Genomic DNA, 17,452 nt, shown 5'->3' with positions numbered 1-17,452 from the left:
GTGGTGATAGGGCAGACCTCATGAGCATTGTCCCTGTTCCCAAATGGCCTTGGATACTAAACTGGCTCCCTGTCAATGTGGACACAAGATTTCTCCTGGTATGCAAATATGGCCTATAGGCCTTGAAAACAGCCCCCTCGGTGATGTGTGTCTGCTCCCCTTACCTCGGGACCTGTGATGTGTATAAGACCACCCATTGCTGCTGCGACAACATCATACCCTCCACGGCTTGCATAGGGCCCATCTGAACCATATCCTGAAACATGATTATAAAAATCATAAAAATCACATAAAATTATAAAAATCATATAAAATCATAAAATCATATAAAATCATAAAATCATATAAAATCATAAAATCATTCCTCTGTGTTAAAACGCCTTGCATTCCAAAATGTTATGTGATTGTGTGTGTGACTGGTTCTCCGTGGGAACTTTAGCCAAACGTTGTGTCTCGCTTTCAAGAAGCACAGAGACTCCTACTCACCAGTGATGGAGCAGTAGATCAAGGGCGGGGAAATTTCCTTCAGCGTCTCATAGCCAAGACCTAGCTCGTCCAACTTACCAGGGAGGTAGTTCTCCACAAGAACATCGCTATGGGTGACCATCTTGGGGGGAAAAGAAAAACCATTGAAAAAGAACTCTATTTATAGGGCTCCCTTTTCTGAATTCTCCTTGTTGGGAACAAATAAGAATTGAAACTTTGGAATCAAGGGTGCACACATGGGGCGGGGGGAGGGGTGTTGAGGAAACCTTCATTTTCACTGACAAAACAACCACAAAAAAGAAGTCTTGGATTTGTCTTTTTAGGGCTTGAAAATACACCAAACTGCAGGATTTGATGTCCTTTTTGACATTGACCCTTGACCCCCAAAGTCTGGGATCTCCAAGCTATTACATTTCGCACCCCTTTTCATTAATCAAGTTAGTAATTTAAATTTTTTTTACATTTTTTACAAGTATTAGATAAACAAAGTGAACAAAGCTCTTTACCTTTTTGATTATCTGCAACCCTTCAGGGTGTCTGAGATTGACACAAATACTCTGAAACAAGTAAACACAAACATCTCTGATACAAATAGACCCGTGGCCTTGTGGTTAAAGGCATTGAGTTTGCAGTCAGTGGGTAAAGCCACAGGTTGCATTTTCAAATCCAGCCTGGAGTCATGATGTGTGTGCCCTTGGGCAAGGCACTTTGTCACTCATTGCCTCTCTCCACCCAGGACGAAATGTGACGGCAGAAATGGTTGTTGTGGTTGATTTAGCCACTTAGAGATGAAATAGCAGCATCGAGCTGTATACTCCCCAGGGAGCTGGGATGGCATTTGGAATGTTTCACGGGCCCAGGGAGGGGGGTAATGATAACAGAAAGCACTTTAGTACTTATAAAAGAACCCCGTTATTATTATGATATATTACTTTTAACCTAGAATTCACAAATTTTCAGATCAAGTCAGTATTTCACGGCTTTTCCACATGGACAATGAATCTAACAGCTAGCTGAAAAATTATTAGTCAGCTACATACAATATCTCACGATCCTGACCGAGATTTTTTGGTTGATAAAGATCAAGAACCACTACACGGAATTGTTGAGTTCAATTCTCCGAACAACGTCTCAACAATCGAGGGCTTTAACCTTTTTGTTCCTGTTGATGGACAAGAAGTAGCAACTCTGGTCTCCGACAAACGGCGGACCCCAGAGCCTTGTGTCATCTCCAGATCCTACAAAATTTATAATGTGAAAGCAAATTCCAAATCAATTTGTGTCCAATTTTATCCACTCAAACCAATCAAAATTTGTTTATCTGCAATTCACTGAAACTTTAAGTCCCTCAACCAAGAGAAGGGCACAGAAGTGAGTGGTACATTGAAAAATGTTCAGACCGACCTGGCCGTTCAACTTTGATGACATCTGCTCCAAGGTCTCCGAGAATCATTGTACAGAATGGACCCGCTAACACTCTGTAACAAAATAAGTAAACGGCACATGAATATCTGTGCTCATAAAAATGCCCTTTAAATTTGCCATTCAAGGCATGCACAGAGGCGGGACATTTACGTTGACATAATCTGTCTTTTAGGACGTTTTTATTTTCTGATGGCCAATAGGCTTACACCATTGTATGGAAAAATTAGTGATGTCCGTATGGAACTCTTCACAAAGTGGAAAATAAAAATTTAGGCACATCAAGATATTCAGATTCAAAAGATTTTTTTCGTGTGGGCCCAGGCCTTAACATAAAAACAATACTCTTTAGCGTTTAAAGTAAAAATCACATTGGCTTAGGCTTATGCCTAAATGTTGCCTTGTCAAAATTCAAAAACACCAGATAACTCACAAAAATCTTCAAAACTTTAAAAATAAAATTATAACATAGGGCCTAGTGAAGGTTTCACTTTCAAACAGCTGCACAAAAGAATTAAAGCCAGGTTGTAAACTGAGCCAACTGTAGCCTACCTTGTAAGATCAAGCACTCTGATTCCTGCAAGCGGTGATGAAGGTGTCACTGTTGGTAACCCCCTTTTTCTGGGGATACTTTTATCGGCAGCATGTTCGGCTAGACGAGCAGACAAGGCAGATACATAATGAAGGACACGAAGGAGACTGAACAAAAGCCTTCTACATAGTTGCGATAAAGACTGGCAAAAATATATCTTGATACTACAGATCTGACTCCACAAACCCAAGCAGCGTCCAGTGCAGTGGCAAAGCTGTTCACTGAACGCAGCCGGAGCAGCATGCGCGCACCATTATGAACGAAAGCGAGGCGAGCATGCATGCAGCGCAGCAGACGACACGATCAAGCTGCGCAACTTCGGGAAAACAAATTAGTGTGATAATTACAATGAATTTGACGTCCAAAACTTACTAGCTGCAGTAGAAATGGTGTTTGCACAAAGTTTCACGCCAAGGATTGGCGGCAGCTCTTGGTTCCTCAAGAGCCCTTTGAAAAACCGCGTCAAGCCACGCAAGTGAGCAGATTTCAACTTTCCGATGGAGGCCGCCATCTTGCTTTGACCTTTTAACCGGCACAAAGTGCAAAATTTGCATAATATTGTACACTTTCTTGACGAACTTTATCCATAACACATAAATTCAGTGCCAAAATAATCCCAGCTCTTAGTATGATACAAAACCCACTTTTCAATGGAATTTAAGTGCGTTTCAAACGGATAATCTATTCAGAGTTGAATACAACCCTTCAACAATGGCTTTAATACACGTGATTGGTCAGCTTGTTCAGGGTTCCAACTCTATCAGCCAATAGCATTGCGAGATAAAGCAGACAAACCCTTGACCTGGTCTCAGTTAGGGTCCCCTTCGGAACCCTAACTTAAGAGTTCAAACTCAGTGATGGTTTGGGAACCGTTCATTCTAGTAAATTTTATTTGAAAAAATAATACCAGAGTCTTATCCATTCAAATTAAAATGTTCAAAATTTTCCAAGCAATTATTTGAAATCAAGCTAAAAGGCAAAAGCTTTATTCTTTCTCAATTATGTTTGAAAAAGTACACTATGGAACATTTAAAGGTTTTTAAAAACACTTTTATGAGAAAACATACTATATAAATACAATACACTTTTAAAGTCTTCTACCAAGTACATGGGGTGAATGAACCTGAATGAATACATGACAGTTTTGCACGAATAATTGTTGAACTGCGATAAAATTAGAGTGAGGAAAACAATTCTTCCATCTAGAATTGCCTAAATACATGTGTCAAGTACTTAAAGATCCTTTGATGAGGCTTAGAACATTGTCAGTCGGGACTTGAAAGCATCTCAGGATAGCAAGCCTGTGACTCCATGTGAACCATTCTATCTGCCCCTTACATTCACTATTGAGGGCGGTGTTTTGCCATCACTTAAGCTCGGTGGAGTACAACTCCACTGAAAACATACATATCAGTTCTAGGTACTGACAGTCAATTCTGTTCAAATAAACCATTTGCAAGACAATATCGTACCCGGTAAACCAATTATTGTAATTCATAGATGAAAAAATAGTACCTTTCAACATTCCTCAGTGGACATTACAGCATGCATTAATTTGATAATCCTCCGATGTTGAAAAAAAACCCTCTGGCATGCTAGAACACTTTTTCAAATGTTCTTTAGAAGAACAGTCTTTTTGCTTTGTTGGTCTCTCACTGAAGTACTACGAAAATTATTAAAAAATATCAACAATATGTTTTTCTGTAGCCGTTTTATAAATATCTCTCGGAAGACTGACATCAGACGTGATCTTGGATCACCAGGTTCAGCAAATTATGGCAGCACCAGTTTCTCTTTTGCAGGATTTGGGAAAGCTCTTTTGAGATCGGCGATCAGCACCTCTCAAACACTTTGTACAAGTCTGGCAGGTTAGCGATTTGGAGGATGCTGGCATTCTGGGCAAAGCTCTTGGGAGGCAACAGTACTGCCCTGAAGGCAGGATAGATCACGTGCTCAATCGTCCACTTCCACTTGTAGGACGGCATAGATGCTTGGCTCGTTGAGGCGCTAGATTCCTATGTGGAGAAAAAAGTGGAGGAATAACGCTGTCATCAAACCAAGACCACTGAAACGCTGCCATCATGTTGTATCAACAGAACAGTCCAGCAAATTGTTTTCATGTACAAGCGTCTCACAGATTTTCTCTAAATATTAGACTCAACCTTCTGTGGTTTTTAAGTTTTTGCGACAGCTTCTTTATTGAGCATTTTAAGCTAGCAAAGATATGCTTTTAAATCGACTCTCCCATACAAAGCAGCAATCACGGCAATTTTCTCAAAATCTACGCATTTCTCATAAATCAGTCCCTGTGTATTTTCAAGAAAAGGAAGTTCAACCTTCAGACATTTCCTAGCTTTTGAGAGTTTTCTGACCTTTTCTTCTTTGTCTTTCGAGTCTTTCTCCTCCAGATGAATGCTTTTGTGGATGCCGTAGAAGAGGCCACACTCTCTCGCAAAGGTCTGGAAACATTCTGTCTCAGTGTCCCACTCAACCTGTCCAATAAATAAGAGACAATACGGCCGTTTCACAATAGTGCGCCACCAAGAGTTTGCAACGCGTTGGCCAATCACAATGCACGGAATTTGTCGACCCACTGCGCGTTTGGAAATGGTCGACAACTTTTGTGCGTTCTGATTGGCCAATGCATTGCAAACTCCTGATGGCGCACTATTGTGAATCGCTCGTATTAAATCTTTCATATCAGATAAAACAGCAAATGCTCTGAGCATTTCCAACACTGAGTACCACAGACAGAAAAAGGTTTTGAGATTCGTCCGAGCAGAGAAGGGTACTGAGATTATCTTGACCTAGACTCGTTTCGGTACTTCCTCTTGCAACATGCTGAAAAGAAGCCCCCTTCTCCACAAGGTTTAACAGGCTGAGCAATATCACCCGAATAACCGACCTGACCACTAACTGACCAAAAAGGAAACATATATTACCAGCCAAAACAGAGCGTTTATGATTGAAGGTTTGCAAATCTCACCTCTGTGGCCAATCGGAGTACAAACATCGGCAGCTTTTCTAGAGCTGGGATGTAGTCATCTAGTAACAAGGGTATCGTGCATAGGTTACCTTCCTGTCAAGCAAAGGTCAAGATTAAGAGTTAAAAGTTCGGAGCCTCTTGTGTTAAAGTCACGTACATTTCGATATCATAAACTGGGTCTACAACTAATGAATATATGAACAAAATGGCTAATACTTGGATATTTCTAAACTAACTTGTCTTCTGACAAAAGAATTTACTCAAAAAGTATCTGTTTAGTTTGAGAATAGTTTTTGGAAGAGGAAAGATTAAACTTCAATGGTTAGTATTTTTGACTTGTGATCGAAGGGTCTGAGGTTTGAATCCCCCTTCTGGTCATATGTCTAGCCAAGTCACTACCATTTGTCTCTTTCTAAACCTGAACCATCCTCAAAACTGTTTCAGGACATTAACCCTAACACTCCTCAATCCTTCACCTGTTGGAGGACTGAGGAGTGTTAGGGTTAATATTGTAATTTCCTGTGAAAAAAAAAATCACGAGATTTGCATCCCACATGAGCGAGTGAAAGCATTTCCAGCTGTCTTACGCCAAGAAACACTTTGGGCATGGGCACATGATGAGCCACACCTGACCGAGTCAGACATCACTTTCTCTTGTTTTTTTTACCTTGTCAATCTGCAGGGAGAAGTAATCAGCCAGCATCTCGGCCTTGGACTGCAGCAGTTGCAGCACGTACTGGGCCAGCTGCTCCTTGGGGCCGTCCTCCTCGGTCCAGCCGCTCTCCTCCGAGTCGAGGGCCAGCATCGCCAGGTCGTAGATGGAAGCCGGGGTCTGCAGAGAAACCCCCCATTCAAAACAAATGAAAATTAAAACCAATTCACAAAAAAGAAGGCCGAGTTGGGTCCATCTACGACTATCTTTTAGTCTTTATGAAAAATATCTCCGTGGTTAAGAGGGGAACTTGTTCTGAGCACTCCGTGAACATGCGAGAGAGGGCGCTTTTTAACATGCTGAGGTGTTCCTTTGAGCTGACATGCAGGTTACAGCACCAGTGCCAGTGCATACAAGTCACTTTCATCTGGCTATGCTCAAATGCAAAGGATCTTGGCAAGTGGTAAACAGTGTTCAAGTGTTGGCCAAAATAAACCTCTCTCTTAAAGTGGCGGGGGAATGTACTTGCATAGATGCCATGAATATTAAACCAGTCATAAACAAAGAACAAAGCAGTAGCTTCTTGCTTGAATGTGGAATTGAAGGCATGGTGGTTGTAACTTTTACAGCTTTGCGCGGTTAAAGGAAGCAACGGCGTACAGAGAAACCAAGGCCCACTAAAGCAAATTATCCAAGAACCTTCCCCAAGTTGACTCACCGACAGCCTCATGATGCCAAAATTGCCGAAGTCAAAGATGACAAGTTGGTAGAACAGTTCCCTGCTTAGCTTGACGGTGTTGAGGAGGAAGAGCTTTGTCTGGTGCTGAACGAGCGCGTGTTCGGCATTGATCAGGCCGATGAAGGTGTGGTGATGAAATACCTCTCTCAAGCCTGAAAGGAGATGAGGAGATTTTAAGAGCCAAAGCCTTCGGTTTACTTTTCAGTGTTGCATTCGAGTCCATCATGAATCCTCATATAATACAAGTCCAGTCACAAATCCCTTCACAAGTCGTCACAAGTCCCTTCACAAGGCCAATCACAAGTCCAGTCACAAGTCCCTTCACAAGGCCAGTCACAAGTCCCTTCACAAGTCCAGTCACAAGTCCCTTCACAAGGCCAGTCACAAGTCCCTTCACAAGTCCAGTCACAAGTCCCTTCACAAGTCCAGTCACAAGTCCAGTCACAAATCCCTTCACAAGTTGTCACAAGTCCGAGTCAACATCCACACATCAAAAAGTATTCTTTTTTTATATGAAGTTGAATTTCGTGCTTACGGATAACAGTACAATCAACAATTTTTTAAGTGACATTCAGAGCTTGTGTGGTACTGAACATATGCAAAAACTTAAGTTCCGAGACACAGATTGCTCTTAAGCATTCAGTCTGAACAATGGTCTTATCGAGTTGAACAATTAACAGCGCAACATTCTTTGAAGAGTTCCTTTTGAACTAATACATCGCACCAAAAGCCAAACTTGCTTTGGGTGCCTTGTAAAAACCCTTCTTGGCTGGACTTAGTTTCAAGTACTGAATGCTACCTTGATGTGTGTTGTCTTCAATCTTCTGTTGGATTGACAACACGCTGGTGAGGCGAACTTCTCGGTAGTGGTGGCCCTGACCCCCACGGCGACCTTTCCGTGAACTTTGACCTGAGGTAGTTGAATGTCTGGCTTCTTTGGGACCGTGGTCTGTGGGAGGTCCCCTGCTTTAGTTAAAACAACAAAACATGACAAATTACGAAACAAAAAGTGGACTTCCAGAAAGCAGAATTTTGATTAAACTAGAAATTTGCACAATTGGACAAAAGTATAAATATGACAGTACCTTGAGGTAGATGTTGAGGGTTTGTCTGCATCGTCGATTTCCATTGGTTCATCCGTTTGGTTCTTTGCACTCGTGCTTGGTTCTGTATTCTCACTACCAGTAAGTGGCTTGTCTGTCTCCATTTTCTCTGTAAATGTAGAAATATGAAATCCAAACTGAGATGTCTGGTATGCTTTTCCTATTACAGCCTTTCACCGTTACAAAATTAATTAAAGGCCACATATCCCCACCTGCTGACTGCGCCTTCATCCGCGGTAGGAACGCTTCCAGTTTCTGGGCCCTGTCGTCCGTTCGGACCATCTGGTGAGCATAGACCGTTGCAGAGGCTGTGCCGGCGCAGGATGCCTCCGAGGACTTCTGAGTGACTTCGGTGACGGGGATGGGCGCGCTGGGCAAGAGTGCCTGAAGATGCAAGGACCAGGGACGGTAACTCATGAGGATAACTATGACCTTGTAACAAGAAGACAGAACGGTGTAGATTCCGTTTCATCTTGTTACGGGACCAATTCAGACCTTCTGCCGAACTCAAGATGAAGTTTTCACATTTCCCAGTGCTCATCCTTTCCCTTTTTATGTTACAATTGGCAAGGAAGCACTCCACTTAATGTGGGGGCCACAAGCTGTTGGTTGTCCCAGAAAGTGCATGGTAAGTGCACACCCCGAAGAGATGTACCATACCAAATCTTTGTAAACAAGCTGGTGAGTTCCAGAAATGTCCTTATCAAGACGGGTCAGAGGGTTGTGCAACTAATTCCAATAATTAATTAAGGAGAGTTTCAGAGTCATAAATTTTTAGCACAGTGCCACCTGCGTGAAGTAAGTCCTTGAGAAGTTGCAGCCGAGGAGTTTCTGCTCGATGCTTTGCTGGATGTCCTCGATGATGGCCTCCTCATGAAGGAAGTGAACTTCTTGCTTGGTGGGGTGAACGTTCACGTCAACGTTGTTGGGGGAAATCTCCAGGCTGCGCACACAAAATAGTTTCAACAAACTTTTTGACTCCTTGTGAAAGCGCAGCCTTGGCCATAAAAATGTGAAAGATCACTGTCGATGTTGACAATGTGCAATAAAGGTGACTAGAAAGGCAAATATTTTGTCAATTATTTCATTATTATTAATATGCATTGCTGGTAATGACACCAAGGATTCCTCAGAAATGCCCTAGGCACTGCAGCTTTAAATCTAAGGAGACCTGTAGAGAGGAGACAATGAGAAGCAGCTACAGTTTTAGAGGTGGGAGGAAAACCCCAGAGGAATATTCTGGGTAAAACCCACAGGATCAGGTAGGGATTGAAAACCCAATCCAAAATTAATGGTCTTGTAGAAATGACTCAATTAACTCATTTCAAAGTCTATAAAATAACGCTAGTCAAAAAGTTGACACGATTCACTGTCTCACCTGAGGTACAGGAACGGATGGGTGCCCTTTGGCAGGTAGGTAGCGTAAACACTCTCTATGGCCTTGCGTAAACTCGAAGATTCAACCAGTCGATCTGTGGGAAAAGCGACAAAAATGGATCCAGCTTTGAATAAAAAACACTTCAGACTTTTCCTGGACAGTTTCATGGACATTATGACTTAAGGTCCGAGCTAAAAAAATGCCGAAGGTGGAACTATCAGCCTCAATGTCTGGCGAAGTAAAAACACTAACTCACGGTTGATGAAGAGGAGAAAGATGCATTTCTTGACGGAGTAGTTGGCGTTGGAGATGAAGCCTCGGAGCTTGAATGCAAGCTTGCTGTTTTCCGTCTCCATTTCTAAGACTTCTCTGAGCAGTCAACAAAAACAAAGGCAATACATTTTGATCACGTCTGAAGCGTGTCGGAGAAAAAAAATGCCAGATGGCTCGAGTGTAAGCATCAAGGTGGTCCTTTGATTTGGAAAAAGTAAAATCAAATTATCCTGCTGAATAAACTGTAAACACTCAATTCTAGAAAAATATTTTCAGAAGAAAAAGCACTCTCAAAACTCTAGTGAAACGACTTCAAAGAAACTGGAATTCATTTTGCAATCTATTTTGGGTTTCCTTCGGAAATATAGATGTAAGGTGTCAATACTTCAACTTAAAATCTTACCTTCTTTTTTCACGCGACTTTGGGCAATGGGGAATCCACAGTGGCGAATTGTAAATTAACGAAACAAAAGCACAGTGGACGGGAAAAAATTTGGTACCTTGCAACTGCCGGCCCGTAGATGATCCTGATGTTGTCCAGGGTCGATGCACTCTGCAACGTCTTGACGTCTGCCGAACTCTCCCCTTGCTATTACAGAGAACAAATGCAACAAAATATGCTGCGTTTATTTCAACGTTCCCTGGGTTATCTGCATATGCCAGATTAAAACCTTGTGATTTTCTTTGCAGAAGACGACCCCTTTCCTCCTTGATCATAATTGCGATGCAAGATGTGCCCAATTACTCATCGGCTGACAACCTCGGCTCTTTTGTTGCAGTAAACATATTGAGGCAACATGTTGCTGCAGTATCTTCCCAATACACAACGAAATTACAAATCTTCTTAACCCCTTCACGGCGGGATTATTTTGACCGCGACTGCTGGGCTGTGGTATGCCCTGAATGGAGGGCTTTGTCCAGCAGCAGGCCCACATTGAACCGGCAGCTGCATGGTGAATAGACTGTATGTGTGGTATGCACTAATCCTCACACAACGGTGCGGTGGTAGCAGTCCTCCGTCGCGAAGGGGTAGAATGCAACATCAGCGTTTAAACTCAGCTACCCGTTGTAAAAGTTAGAAGATGCTACAGGACTAATCACCTTCTTCAACGTGAATGCAACGCCGGCGTTGTGGATGGCATACCGGCTGACAACCTCTACGATTTTGTTGTGTTCTTCACTTGCATTCCGTAACACTCTCCTTCTTGTGACCATGTTGTAAAATAGATCTTCCACCTGCCCAAAAAAAACAAACAAACCAAAAAGGGACCCAGCACATGTAAAACTCTAGAAAGTCTATTTCAAAATCAGAAGGATTTAATCAGTTGAACATTAAAGCGACCTCCTATCGTGTCAATTTCTGTTCTGCAACAATTTGAAAAACATTGGTCTGATTATCGAATGAAGAAAATTTACTCTACTTACAGCGATCTGTGTTCCCTTGTTCCCTGCGCACGGCTTGACAGGTGCTTTGAGCTTGCCGTCGGCATAGCTACCTCTGTCAAAACAAACATCTGATGTTATCAATCTTGAAAAGAAATTAACGTAACCTGACTGCCATTGTTGCAACATAGTCCAAAGAAAACTTCAAACTTTTCTGATGGACCAGTTGTGAAACTTGTTTTAACACTGGCATTCACAGAAGAAACAACTGATATTTTTTATTTAAAGTGGTCATTTTACAAAAGGTAGCATCATATACGTGCACACCTAATTATGCATCGATTGTGGAGGAAGAAACCTGTTCGTTGGAGATGGAAAGCAGTGATTTACTGCCTTTTATCAGCGCTGGAGCCAGGAGGTATGAACAAACATTTCTTGTCAGAGGAATGTACCCAAGTGATTGGAAATAAATTCTTACTTGTAGGCACATTTTGAATCTTCTGTTTTTGTTGTGATGGTCACGTGGGCAACATGACTGATGCTCGCGAGTGCCTGGACAGCCAACAACAAAAAAAAAATCACGACAGATCTTGCAAACATTAAATGATAGAATACACAATCAGGCAACCAGAGGAAAAGTAAGGCTCATCATAAACTGTGCTCTACAAAGCTACGTACGAGTCACTGCAGAGCTTACCTCACCACGAAAGCCGTAGGTGGCGATGTTGCTGAGATCCTCAAACTGCCGCAACTTACTCGTTGTGAAGCGTTCGCACACTATTTCCATGTCTTCCTTCTACAGTTTAACGAAGGGAGCCAAAAAACTCCAGTTGTGAACCACGATGAGTCCAGTGCACAAACAAGCACGGGCAGCAATAATCACTTTCCAAATCCAAGCTTGAACTCTGTTCCCAACTCAATCTAGAGCTCAGAAAGAATACTGCTTTCCACCTCAATTTCCAAATTTCGTAAGCGCCGACAAGTTTAAGAAGGGGGGCCAGAAATGGTACTCTTGCAATCCCCTCGGTCCCAGGGTGAAACTACTCCAAAATAAAATGACTTTGGAAGCTTATTGTTTGATGCTCTGTTGTTATAGTCATTTTTAGTCTTACAGCGTACCCGTATTCCAGTTCCATTATCTTGGATCTGCATGAGCTTGAGGCCGCCTGACTTCACGGTAATCTGTATGCTGGTGGCCTGTGCGTCCAAGCTAGACGTAAAACACACACTTACAGTTGGACTTCCAACAAAAATAATAGTAATGAACAGTTCTTATCAAGTGTACACCACAATAAAATCTCTATGCGTTGAAAGTCATCCAATCCAAGTTTATCGTCACTGTACAGGATACTGATTTGTAACCAACTTGGACCTATACCTTGCTAGATTTGGACCAACTTAACCCACAGTGACTTGGAATCCGACCAAACTGGAAACCCAGTTCAACCTACACCTTGACCTAGCGGGCATCAGTATATGGGGAGAAGTCTGTACTGGACAGTCACATTATCGAGGGTCATTGACACCAACCAGTTTACTCTACTTTTTCAAACCTGTTCCCCATTCCGTTGGCCCTTAACTGCCTTTTAACTCCCTTAAAATTAAGAGGGATCCCTCCTTAAAGTTGTTGGTGTCTGTGACACTCGGAAATTGTGATTATCCAGTATGGAGTCCTTCAACAGTACATGTCGGGCCAGAAAGATGGTCATATCTCAAGTAGGCAAAAGTCAAAGTTAAATCTGAATCTATGTTGATTTGAGTTCTCAGTTGAAGTGGGTCCAACTTGAACCCAGGTTCAAAGTCTGACTTGGTCTTAGTTGGTTTGACTCACATGTTCATTTGACTAAAGCAACTTGGGAACGAAAGAACATGGTCTTGATGGAAATTTGCTTAAGCACAGAAAGATTACGCTGAACAGAAACAGGTTACTTCCCAAAAAGCTATGCAAAGCTGCTGACGTGAGACCAGCTCTGTGTCCATTTTTGCTTAGCACAAAAATCTGCCTAGCAGCACTTGTTTTCTTAACCGAGCCCCGGTCTGGGCTAGATTCATCCAGTCCACCTGCTCGCTCGCTTCTCTCACCCGTTTTCGATCATCTCCTTCAGGGCATTGGCCGGCCGCTGGATGACCTCGCCGGCCGCGATTCTGTTCACGACAGCCTGGTCTAGTTTCTGGATGGATCTGGCAGCCATGGCGGTGTCCTGTCAGCTGAAAATAACCAGGAAATGAATATAGCTAGAAATATCCTGTGTTAGGGTAATGGCACAGGGTTAGGGAGATTCGTCACCTCACTTCATGATCCCAATGCTAGAGACTTCTTGCTAGAGTGAACGCATGTGCGTACATTCACCTGTATTAAGATGGGACCTATAAAAGGTAGATTACTAGATATGTTACTGAGGGTCTGTCCAGCAATAACTTTGGCACAATCAGCTGATCTGTACAGTTGCCCAATCACTCTCCACGATCGGATGGGTTAATCCTCCAACTTAACTTTCCTTTTTTGAAACAGTCGTCTGCTACTCAAAAGGGAATTGGTCGATGGAGGAATTAGTGACAAATCGCGCAGTAAGATCGACCAAGCAATGGTGCAAAGTGAAGGATCGTACCTAACACATACTGTGAAACCAGGATTGACTTGCTTCAAACCTCCCTGAGCCCAGGAAGGTTTTTACTACAGTGGTTTGCCTCTGCCATGCTTTCGCTGCTTAAACATGACTATAACTTTTAATAAACCTCCTATAATATGCAAAGACATATTGACACAGTTGTCATATCAGTCAAAATAAGTTAAATGACCTACATGACCTACAGTGAGGCTATACTCGGGACAAATGATGTAAAATGTGGGACATATGCCTGTCATGACCGTTACAGCAAAAGGCATGAAAGGAGGGTTATATGTACAAGGGGAAAAACCCTTGAGAAGAGTGTGACACTTTGACCTGTACCTGGCTATAAGGTTGATTATGCGGGGTGGCGGGGTATTCTGCAATTGAGCTGAGGGGGAAATTCAGAAACAGGTAAAAATGTTGTTAAAAAACAATCAAAGCAAGCCCGCGGAAAGAGTTCCGTTATTTCATATACGACGCCACTTGACACCCCATGCACAAACCCTAAAGCTGTGAGACTGGTCTGAAAAAATTGTGTTTTCCAAGTAAACAACTTGGCCTCTCCCCTTCAAAACTGAATTTTTCTGAACATGTTTTCGCTTCCTGAAATAGATCACTGTAGGGAATAGGGCTACCCGAAATAGGCCTGTTATGCCCCAACTATAGCATCAGTCCCAACTATAGTTGGGCCCGTCCCAACTGTAGTTGGGCCCGTACAAACTAGAGTGCTACAGTTGGGCCGGCCAACTACAACAGAGAGGTCCTGTGTGCATGATGTGCCCAGCATGTGCCAAAGTCATATTGTTTACAAATGTCATGTCATTGGTCATAGGGCTAGATGAAGTGCCACATTTTAGATGAATTGTGTCAAGTGTGAGACACATTGACTTGGATAATGTTGAGACATTTCCCACAGACATTGGTCAACATTAGTTGGGCCAGCCAAACTGCAGCACTACAGTGGGGACTGTCCCAACTATACTGTTGGGACTCATGCTAGTTGGGGCGTAACAGGCCTACATGTAATTATTACCGGCGTCCGCAGCTAGGCCTTATTTTTATTTTTCAATAATTTTACCCCGCCCAAAAAGGAGATCGTGACGGTAACAAAGTAGGCTAATTATAACACATTATAACTGTATCTTTATTTCTAAATCAAGCTTTGAAACCTGCTGATAAATCGTTCAAACCGAATCACCGCCAACAGCCGGGCACTAGCCTCCACGTACTTGGCAACAAAATCTCGCGCCGAGCAAGCACAAAATTGAAGAGCGCCATCTTTTGGAATTAGCGTTGAACGTCACTGAAGTCGCAAGTGGTGGAGCGGGTCAGGCTTCTACAAAGTATGGCCATCCAAATGTTCCAAAATAAAAGAATTCATAAAACAACACCAACATTTCATTCAGTCACAAAAAGACTACAGAATATATTTTCCTCTCAATAAGAAATAGAACTATCTTATTCTTGAATACTTGTGCAGTAAAAGTGCATTTTAAAACAAAAATGTTGTTGTCAACCACAGTGTGAAACTTTTGAAATTCATTTTTCTTAGTGTGTTCGTTGGTTTTGGAAGTTTCTGTACTTTTCCATTGTTCACTGTACTCTCAAATCGTGTTAAAAATACCGGGTCCAATGTATATGTTTTGTAGTTGTCAAATTTTCTTTTTTACTAGTGATTTTTGTTAAACGTTTGTAAATTACATTTATTCTGTTAGTTTAGTTCTTTACTACTTTCTCAATTTATTTTAGAAATTTTTTCAAACGTTTCTTGATGTTTAATATTAATTTCTGTGAACTATTTTTTGTTATCGGCTCCAGTGTTAATTTTACTTTGGATTAATTTTGATTCTTTTGGCCGCCCATATATATGGTTTGGCTTCATACGTAGGTTGCATATATATATCTCATTGTTCTGACAGTATAATAGAGATCTTACAGTGCCCGTCCCGGGAATTCCCCCAATGAGAAATCATCGGGGCGTCGCGCCCTTTGCCAAGTGGTCGGACGTCGAAATTGCTCAATTCTTTCCTGAAGCTCGCTTACTGAACATTTGGCAGAAAATTAGTGGATTAGACAACAGAAGTTGAATCTGTGGCCTCTTCTTGATACACATCCAGCTGCAAGTCAAGATAGACTCCGAGCGAGTCGAGTCGGCCACGTCATGGGTAAGTTTTGCGTATGACTGCTGGGTTGCAACGGTAGTTCTTTTCGCATGATATCCAACATATTTTGTTCGAATAATTTAAACAAACGAACGCAATCCTCACTTTTAGGACCTTGCTTACCTATGTTTGTCTTCCGCTATCAAAACTGGTAAGAATTTCACACCTTCTTGCAACAAGACTTCCAGGAGTTGAAGAGGTAATCTCCTCCTTGCTCAGTTTATAGGCAAAGGCCTACATACATGGGGATCAGGTCAACTCGGACCCAAACCAACTCGGACCCATTCCAACTCGGACCCATGCCAACTCGGACCCAGGACCAACTCAGACCCACGCCAACTCGGACCCAATACTAACTCGGACCCACAACCATCTCGGACCCACAACCAACTCGGACCCACGCCAACTTGGACCCACGCCATTTCAGACCCACCTTGAGTCAACTCGGACCCACTGAGTCTTATGGTTGCATTACCGTCCCAAATACGCGCCCGTAGACCGAAATAGCGCTGACTCTTGAACCTCGCGAAGAAGTTGGCCTTCATTTTTTTGATTATGGACAGATCGATCACTTTTCGTTTCAATTTTAGGAACTTTTTATTCGCCTTTTCCCGAAGATACCCCCCTAATACTAGTAAAACTATGCGCTCATATGAATGTAGCGACCTGCCTCTATCCAAAATAGGCCCGCATTGTGGGGCTCTTTGTGAAAGAAATACTCAGAACCGGAAACTATCAATCCCAAATTCGGGATTTATATAAATAATTCTATGATCCCTCGTGATTATGGCACGTCTTATTGTAGAAAATAAGAAACCGTGGGATCACAAAATATTAATAATGAGCTCGCGAGCAGACATACGACGCTTCAAAACCGTCTCCAAGTTTAAGCCAATAGGAAATATTCCACATTTTTATTTTAAAATGATTTGATTTGTGTTGTTCGAAATTACCAACCTATTTGCGTTATTTGGACAGTCAGTTAAGGCCTGTATGGATGAATTCCTCCATCTGCCTAAATCTTGCCGGTATTGGGGGTGGGGGAGGGAATGGGGCAAGGTGGAGGTGTAAGACTTGCCAGGCCAAAAAAATTGAAAAGTGAGGTGGGGGATAACACCATTAGACACTGTAAAAGGTCAATGTTCGTGACATTGATGTATATCTGCAGTATCTGTTGTACGTATGCAGCATCTCTTATGTACATCAGAAGGGCCTATCTGTGGCTTTTTATTGCAACAAAAACTTTGGGGGCTGTTTGGTGAAAGTTCATTCGATTTCTGCTGATGATCTGGAAAAAGGAGAGATTCTGGGAAGCCTGTGCCACTGTCTCCCTGCATAACGTGTAGAGAGGACGTTACAGCTTGGCAGCATGCAGTGCAAAAGTGTCATTTACCAAATGCTAAAATGTAAAAGTGGACAAAATAAAAATGTTCAACAAGTTAATCACGCTCCTGGGTTGGGTCCGAGTTGACTCAGGGTGGGTCCGAGTTGGTCGTGGGTCCGAGTTAGTATTGGGTCGGAGTTGGTTGTGGGTCCGAATTGGTCGTGGGTCCGGGTTAGTATTGGGGCCGAGTTGACATGGGTCCGAGTTGGTCGTGGGTCCGAGTTGGCATGGGTCCGAGTTGGCATGGGTCCGAGTTGGTTTGGGTCTGAGTTGACTCGAA

At 42.5% G+C, this 17,452-nt stretch overlaps 2 protein-coding genes across 13 annotated transcripts in view; both read right to left on the bottom strand.

Annotated features, from left to right (window-relative positions):
* The window catches only part of LOC110973554 (succinyl-CoA:glutarate CoA-transferase-like), a 29,191-nt gene extending 26,156 nt beyond the window's left edge, over positions 1-3,035 (bottom strand). For all 6 annotated transcript variants that reach the window (XM_087147867.1, XM_087147866.1, XM_087147865.1 and 3 more), the window contains exons 1-7: positions 2,873-3,035; positions 2,461-2,560; positions 1,891-1,964; positions 1,639-1,724; positions 993-1,043; positions 487-607; positions 165-256 (exon numbers count right to left, since the gene is read on the bottom strand). In XM_087147867.1, coding sequence (XP_087003993.1) covers positions 165-256; positions 487-607; positions 993-1,043; positions 1,639-1,724; positions 1,891-1,964; positions 2,461-2,560; positions 2,873-3,011 — 663 coding nt within the window. In that variant the 5' untranslated portion in view covers positions 3,012-3,035. The remainder of the gene's footprint in view (positions 1-164; positions 257-486; positions 608-992; positions 1,044-1,638; positions 1,725-1,890; positions 1,965-2,460; positions 2,561-2,872) is intronic.
* Positions 3,036-3,454: 419 nt separating this feature from the next.
* mlh1 (mutL homolog 1) lies at positions 3,455-16,009 on the bottom strand. Of its 7 annotated transcripts, XM_087147858.1 has the most exons (20): positions 14,796-14,915; positions 13,966-14,014; positions 13,097-13,222; positions 12,134-12,224; positions 11,712-11,810; positions 11,493-11,566; positions 11,057-11,129; positions 10,733-10,867; positions 10,132-10,220; positions 9,615-9,727; positions 9,359-9,452; positions 8,770-8,923; positions 8,193-8,364; positions 7,963-8,089; positions 7,677-7,843; positions 6,857-7,029; positions 6,154-6,318; positions 5,487-5,579; positions 4,873-4,992; positions 3,455-4,515 (listed from the first exon to the last, which is right to left on the bottom strand). In XM_087147858.1, the coding sequence occupies exons 3-20, from the start codon at positions 13,204-13,206 to the stop codon at positions 4,333-4,335; spliced, it is 2,232 nt and encodes a 743-aa protein (XP_087003984.1). In that variant the 5' UTR covers positions 13,207-13,222; positions 13,966-14,014; positions 14,796-14,915; the 3' UTR covers positions 3,455-4,332. The 7 variants fall into 7 exon arrangements, with proteins under 7 accessions (XP_087003984.1, XP_022080122.2, XP_022080120.2 ...); XM_022224430.2 differs by lacking the exons at positions 13,966-14,014; positions 14,796-14,915 and adding an exon at positions 15,912-16,009; XM_022224428.2 differs by lacking the exon at positions 13,966-14,014 and having other exon boundaries at positions 14,856-14,938.
* Positions 16,010-17,452: the final 1,443 nt, after the last annotated feature.

The sequence above is a fragment of the Acanthaster planci genome, linkage group LG17 (assembly GCF_054643075.1).
Source record: "Acanthaster planci isolate LZ-2023a linkage group LG17, COTS_SCS, whole genome shotgun sequence".
NCBI classification, from domain to species: domain Eukaryota; kingdom Metazoa; phylum Echinodermata; class Asteroidea; order Valvatida; family Acanthasteridae; genus Acanthaster; species Acanthaster planci.
This window is presented reverse-complemented; position numbering and strand designations above follow the sequence as displayed.

Coding starts and splice junctions, on each gene's coding strand:
- mlh1 (XM_022224430.2), bottom strand. CDS start 13,206: ATGGCTGCCAGATCCATCCAGAAACTAGACCAGGCTGTCGTGAACAGA. Junction 10,868..11,056: donor ACAAGGGAACACAGATCGCT/GTAAGTAGAGTA, acceptor TTTTTTGGGCAG/GTGGAAGATCTATTTTACAA. Junction 7,030..7,676: donor TGAAGACAACACACATCAAG/GTAGCATTCAGT, acceptor ATCTCCTTTCAG/GCTTGAGAGAGGTATTTCAT.